We start from the raw sequence: 6,765 nt of genomic DNA, 5'->3' as shown, positions 1-6,765 counted from the left end.
GTGCAGAGGGATTAGGACGTTGCATTTGAGATAATTTTGAGCTGTCTCCCAGGAAGTCATATTCTCCATCCTCTGCCTAACTTTCTCAGCACCGGGAGCTGTGTATGAAGGAGTCTCCACTGCAGAAAGTTATCTATCTTTTGAAAATGGAGCCAAACCTCAACTTTCCCAGCTCTATCACTACTCGGCCAAGATACTCCCCAGAAACCTAAGCTCATGGAACAGGTCACACCTTGATATAAGTAAAGCTTATCTCAACACACACACACACACACACACACACACACACACACACACACACAGAGAGAGAGAGAGAGAGAGAGAGAGAGAGAGAGAGAGAGAGAGCAAAATTTTTATTGCTGGCCAGACTGATTTCAGGGCAGATCAAAGCACATTCCAAACTGGTTCCTAACCTAATTTCCCTCTCCTCTCCATGGTTTAATCATCTGTGAGAGGCAGAGTGCCTCTAAGCTCACCTTTATGTGAACGAAAGGCCAAACATACTATAGGACTAAGTGATAAAGGACCCTGGACTCAGGCTACATTTGTGACTGCTCTAGGAGAGGGGACCCAGGCAGCAAAGACAATAAGAAGGATCACATCAAGAGTCCTTTGATCAGGGATCAAGGTGTGTGTGTGTGTGTGTGTGTGTGTGTGTAGAAGGTTTTAAGTTTTATTTTTAAAAGGAAAGAAAAACAAAAGGAGGAAAAAAGGAAAGTAGATTATAGAGAGAAAAAAGCAGATGAGTGACTATAGTAATATTGTGTATTTCCAACCGCGTGTAAGTCCATGATCATATTTTTCGGTGTGGAATCCTGGTAAGCTGGGCCAGATCCGAAGGTTCTATTCTATAGCCCACGGTTCATTCTACAGCCCGGGGATTCTTACCATGCAGGGCAGGACGGCAGCTGCCACTGAACTGATCAAATGGAACTCTCTTGGATACATTTTCCGGGGCAGCTTCAGAGAGCAGAGGGCAAGTCCCCCAGTGACAGCAGAGACAGCGAGGACCCCCTTTACCGGCTGAAAATGGGGTAATCTGCATGGAAGGTGACGCTGGAGCGTGCGACCTTGGACAGCCATTCCTTTCCTTTCGATTCTCTAAAGAATCTCTAGCTCTCCCCCTGAATCTGAAGGACTAAACGCACACCGTGTCTTTAGCAAGTGGGGTGAACAACAGCCCCAGTGTTGCAGACATCTATCTCCCCTTCAAGAAAATTCTGAATTGTAACAGTCTTAAGGCGAACAAAGTGGGGAGATGGCAGCAACAAGGGGAAAGTTCCAAAGTTCAAGGAGAATGCGTTACATCGCTGCAAATCATAAAACAAGCACTAAATATTAAAATAATTAAAATGATCTCAGGGACTAAACGCCTGGTCACCGGGTTAGGGGGAGCAATAATGTCCTAACACTTTGTTTTGTGAGAGCTGTGCTCAGACTACTATGGCCTGGTCACCTCGGTAGGCCTAGGCCTACCCCAAGGCCTGGAGGCCAGAGAGCTGAGAGAGGTTACCCGGAATGGGAGTAGGGAAGACCAAGTTTCAGTTTTGGCCGTTCCCAGGTCGCAGTTGGAAATGTGGCACTGTGACTTTATGTGCCATGGATCCAGTTAAAGTGACCTCAAGGCAAGCGTTTAACCTCAAGGAAGACTGTGTGGATATTCTGGGAAGTCTTGTATTGTGGGGGCCATGTTCATCTGTACTCTTACAAGGGGCCCATCTCACCGCCACTGGCCCTGGACTTCCGTGCAGATCAAATGACTCCAGGTCACCCAGGAGCAGAGCAGAGCGCTTGAAAACATTTTAGATAGAGTAAGATTCGCACCTGTAGGAGCAAACTGAGCAGGACACCCTCTCCTGGAGGACCATGACTGGCACTTGACTCTCCTCAAATAGAATTAGAATTTCAGCAAGAGTTTTTGTTTTTACAGCCCGTTCTGAAAAGATAGGGTCACTGTGGAGAAACTGACAAAAAAAAAAAAAAAAAAAAAAAAAAAAAAAATCCGAAAGCAGAGAGGAGACTGGAAGAGAAGAATTCGCAGGTTTGGGTGGTAGGTGGAACTTGCCTGTGGGTTCAGTCAACCAGAGCTTCCGTGATTTGAGGCCCTAGGACTGAAGAAAATACGGAATCTTAGACATTTGCTTTAAGATCCAGTGAGATTCTTCAGTGACCCTGAAGTTGTGATTCCCCGGGGTTTTAAAGCCTTCACAGAGGGTGACCAGCAAGGAAAATACGGAATCTTAGACATTTGCTTTAAGATCCAGTGAGATTCTTCAGTGACCCTGAAGTTGTGATTCCCCGGGGTTTTAAAGCCTTCACAGAGGGTGACCAGCAAGGCCGCTGTTGCTGTTGCGTATAGGATGATACCAGAAAGAGCATTCTCTCCTAGACAGAAACACTGTGGAGAAGGATCCGCCCTTGCCTCCAACCCGCCTCCATCTCCTTGTCCCAAAGCCGCACCGAGAAAATTTCAGAGAAAACCAAGCCCCGGGAGGACGCCAAGAACTATCGTTTATAAATTAAAGAGAAAAAAAAATTACAGCGAATAGAGTTTCCAAAATTCACAAATCTTTTAAAGATAACTCTAGTTGAGTGCACAGTGCCCTTAAAGAGGCGAAAAGCTGCGAGGCTGACTGAGACACGTAGTCCCAGTAACAAGCAAGGCACAGAGGGTGTGGGGGCCTGGAAGAGAGGGCCCGGGTGGGTGGTGGAAGACACGGAAACGCAGGCCAGGGATATTCACATTGAATACAAAAATAATCGTTATTTGAATACAAACAACCGAAAAGTGCTACAAGTCTCAACCCTCTTTGAAGAAAGGAAGGATGGAAGGAAGGAAGGTAGGAAAGAAAAAAGAAAGAAAGAAAGTAAGGTAGAAAGAAGGAAAGGTGGGTTTCTGAAGGGGGCTTTTGTGAGTCTCCCAGGTACTTTTCCCTTTGGGTGTGGCCCTGAATTTACAGAAAGAGAAAGTGAAGGGCGTCCGTGGCCGCCCCCCCCCCCCTCCCCGTGCTGATAGACTCCGGTTCTTACATTCAGCGTCCAGGAGGATGCCCTGCCTGCAAGGGGTGGAGTGGAGGTTCCCCCAAAACCAAACCCTTCGAGGTTCAAGTCAACTCCTGGCCCGGAGCTGAAAGGATTCTGCACTCCCTTGTCACAAATCTAATTTCCAAACATTAAAGATATGCAGATACAGATCGCTAGCATGGATACCATGAACTAGTGTGGCCTAGCACCAGAAGCGCTTGGCCGACCGGAGATTCTGAGGATTCAGGCTACCGGGGGTCTCCAGGAGTTCTCTCTACTCTGGGCAAATACCATCCCCAGGCAGACAGAATCCAAATCCAACATTGTTGTGATAATAAATAGCGTCCCGAGGCTTGTGGATAGGTGGCGGGTTGTGCAGAGCGCCTGGGGTCATAGGGCGCAGCTGTTCAAATGACAATAAGGCGCCCTCTCGGGGCAGACTCAGTTCCACGGCCCAGGTAGGAGAGTCCCAGCAGGATTTCATTCTCCACCTGCCCCATCCCCAGTTGGGCAGAGCTCGCCTGCTCGCACTGTCCAACCTCTACACCTGTCCGCGGCGGTGCAAACTGAGGGTCAGGAATCCTTCTCTGCCTTGCCCCGAGCGCTTCACTGGGTACCAGCAGTGGCCGCGCATGTGGACAGCGCCCAGCCCGGGAGGCAGTAGTAAGGGTAGTAGTAAGAGGGCTGCAGTGGCAGAAGAGAAGGTGGCCTCAACACCTCTCCGGGCAAATACTGTCTTTGGTCGTCTCGCACCAGCACCTTTACCGCCACTTTCTTGGCGGCGGGTGCTGAGGCGAGCAGGTCGGCGGCCATCTGCCGGCGTTTGGTCTTGTAGCGCCGGTTCTGAAACCAGATCTTGACTTGCGTCTCTGTGAGCTTCAGCGATGCTGCCAGGTCTGCGCGCTCCGGCCCGGACAGGTAGCGCTGATGGTTAAAACGGCGCTCCAGCTCGAAGACCTGGGCGTGCGAGAAAGCGGCCCGGGAGCGCTTCTTTCGCGGCTTAGGGGCTGCGGGCTCTTCCTCTTCCTCCACGCCGCCCGCCTGGCCGCCGCTAGCCCCTCCGCCCGCGGCACCACACAACCCAGGCACGCGAACTCCTCCAGGGCTAACACTGTCGTCTTCGCCTCTTGGACTGTGGTCGCCTGCGGATTCCGGTAGGAACAAAAAGCAAGAACCTGTCAGACTCGCAGAGGGAAAGATGGGTCTCGGTTGCCGTGGTTTATAGCGGAAGACTGGGCGGGGGGAACCCGCTTTGAGCCTCCTGAAAAGGGAGGAGAGGTTCCAGAGGGTTCTGTTTCAGAACTCTGTTCCCCAACGCTTCTCAAATATGTAAGTTTTCTGCTGCTTACCAGAGCAGTAAGGAAACAACTCTACCCGAGTTTTCTGACCCCAAGATTTTCTGCAGGAATGTAAGATACTTGGACAGAGCTTATCCACAAGTTTTGGTTCTGTACGTAGCACGGAGTCATGGCTTTCTACACTGAATTTCTGTTCCGAGCCATACACACCCGCACATACAATCCGTGGGCTACATGAAAGAGGAAGGGGGGGGGCAGATCTTATGGTCAGAGGTATATAGAGTCTTCCATCCTAAGAGCCCAAAACTGCTGCCCAGGGGTATGGCAACAGGCTACAACGCAAGGTCCGAAGTACACTTGCCTCCCTGTTCCTTGCTTGAAAATGAAGAGAAGCAGGGTGTAGGTAGTGAAGACCCTGATCTGAACCCCGTTCCTCAGCCTTTTCCGTGCTCCCTGCAGCGCGCTTGCGAAAGAGGTCTCTGGCCGGCTTGAAGCCTACGTGAGGCCTACAGCAAACCGTACCCAATAGAAGCCAGTTGCTGGCCTTTTCAGACTGAGAAATATACCCGTGAGTGTATGGAGTCTTGATGATCCAGTGCCTCCCAGACCACCTGGATCACTCTTTCCCACCATCCTCCGCCTTCAGGTAACTGCTACTTTTGTTTCTAGCTCCTGGGTACTCAGCCAAAGGCTGTTTTGCCAGTCCTGGGGTGAGGAAAGTTAAACTCGCCCTCTCCCAAGGCTCCCCACTCCTACGCTGTGACAGGACGTGCATGGCTGTGTCAGGAAAAAGCTCTATGACCCACCTCGAGAAACTAGGTTTCTAGTCCCCTTTTCCTACGTTTGGAGATTTTAAAAGGCACCGCAGATGGACTCAAAACTCTTGGTGCAGATCGCAGGGCGCATGGTACCAGGACACCGGTTCTAAGAAGCTCACTTGGAGCAGCGAGCGCGCCAAGGTGCAGAACTTGGAGACTTAGCTAGTACTAAGCCGGGCTGGGCATCTTGTTCCTACAGTAGGCCCACCCCGCCTTAGAGTGCTTGACCTCTTAACCCACCCCCTTCAGCCCAGCCCCCTTCCTGGAGAACCCCCCGCGGCAGCAGACCTGAAACGCTGGCTGACATCTCGCTGTCGCTGCGGACCGGGGTTTCCTCCTCCAGGTCCTTGGCGGCGTGCAGCTCGCAGCCCGGCTGGTCCAGGCCCAGGGTCGCCCTGGCGCGGCCAGCTCCACTGGCTCCCGGGACGGTGGCGCAGCGCTTCCTGCCCTCGTTCTCTTCGCTCAGGGCTGAGTCCGAGTCCCAAGCTCCGGGGCTCTCCGCGCTCTGCCCCACAGCTGTTCTGGTTCGGGAGGGAGACGCCAAAAGAGAGTCCTCGGCGCCCCCCAGCGCACCGACCTCGGTCTCCCCGAAGATCCGCCAACAGCAGACGGCGGGCGCCGCAGCCACGGCCACCTCTGTGCCCCCTGGTGCCGAGCGCCCCTCGGGCGCAGCCAGCCCGCCGCGCTCTTCTTTCTTGTTGAGAATCGCCTGGATGGAGAAGGGCGTCAAGGTGTTGCTGCTGCGCACAGCCATCTGCGCCGCGGATCGGAGCCGGCAGCCGGGCGGGCAGCTGGGGCGCGGGGACAGCTTCGAGCCTGACACAGAGCGCTGGGCGAGCGCAGCGCGAGTGAGGGGGGCGCGCCAGGCCCCCGCAGCCCACTCCTGCGCAGCACGGCAGCCCCCGCCCCCCTGAGTTCCAGGATCCGCGCCGACCCTCACCCCACCTCACAGGCCCACCTCGCCAGGACCCCCTCCCCCGGAATCTAGTGCCAGATGCTCTTCTCCTACAGCCCAGCAGATTGTCTCTTCGCCCGTGGCCCTCGAGGGGCCGACTGGGATCTGTCCCCTGGGGAGAGGTCGGCGGATAGTATCAAGGGTCCTTTCTGTGTCTGCAGTCGCCCCCGGAGCACCACCGGCCCAAGTCACTTTCTCTGTGCGCCTCTGTCTTCCCCTACTGCAGTGCTTCGCTCCTGGCGGGTCCTCCCTCTTCCCTTCTGGGCTGGCTCTTCCGGAGCCTACTCCTCTGGCGCCCGCAGTGACAGATGAGGCCCCTAAACTCGGAGAAGAGCGGGGGACACCTTTTTACCCTCTGCCCGGGTTTTATCTGTTTCTTCTCTTTGCTTCTAAGTTCCACTGTACACCCCCTCCCATCAGAGTGTCATTCCTCACCGCTGAGTGACAGCATCGGGCCACGCCCCTTCACTGGCTGTCCTGGGCTCTCTCGGCAGTGGATTGGCTGGTTCCAACCGGGGGGCCGTTGACTTTAAGAGACTCAAGTCCGCAAGTTGAGTAGCGAAAGACAGGGTCTGAATTAACCCCTTCCTTCCTAAGCCTCAGTAGCATCCTTCAGCAAGGAGGAGACACCATCATCCCGAAACCTCGTTTCTGATTTCAGCTCCGATAG

The 6,765-nt window shown here is 53.6% G+C and overlaps 1 protein-coding gene across 1 annotated transcript; it reads right to left on the bottom strand.

Moving 5' to 3' along the window:
* Positions 1–338: 338 nt before the first annotated feature.
* Nkx3-2 (NK3 homeobox 2) lies at positions 339–6,516 on the bottom strand. The gene is made up of 2 exons (XM_052199121.1): positions 5,429–6,516; positions 339–4,166 (listed from the first exon to the last, which is right to left on the bottom strand). Exons 1-2 carry the CDS (start codon positions 5,892–5,894, stop codon positions 3,631–3,633), a joined length of 1,002 nt encoding a protein of 333 aa, XP_052055081.1. The 5' UTR covers positions 5,895–6,516; the 3' UTR covers positions 339–3,630.
* Between the last annotated feature and the right edge of the window lie 249 nt (positions 6,517–6,765).

Source organism: Apodemus sylvaticus, chromosome 11 (assembly GCF_947179515.1).
Source record: "Apodemus sylvaticus chromosome 11, mApoSyl1.1, whole genome shotgun sequence".
Taxonomy (NCBI): Eukaryota; Metazoa; Chordata; class Mammalia; order Rodentia; family Muridae; genus Apodemus; species Apodemus sylvaticus.
Note: the sequence above shows the minus strand (reverse complement) of the source record. Positions and strands in the feature narration are given on the sequence as shown.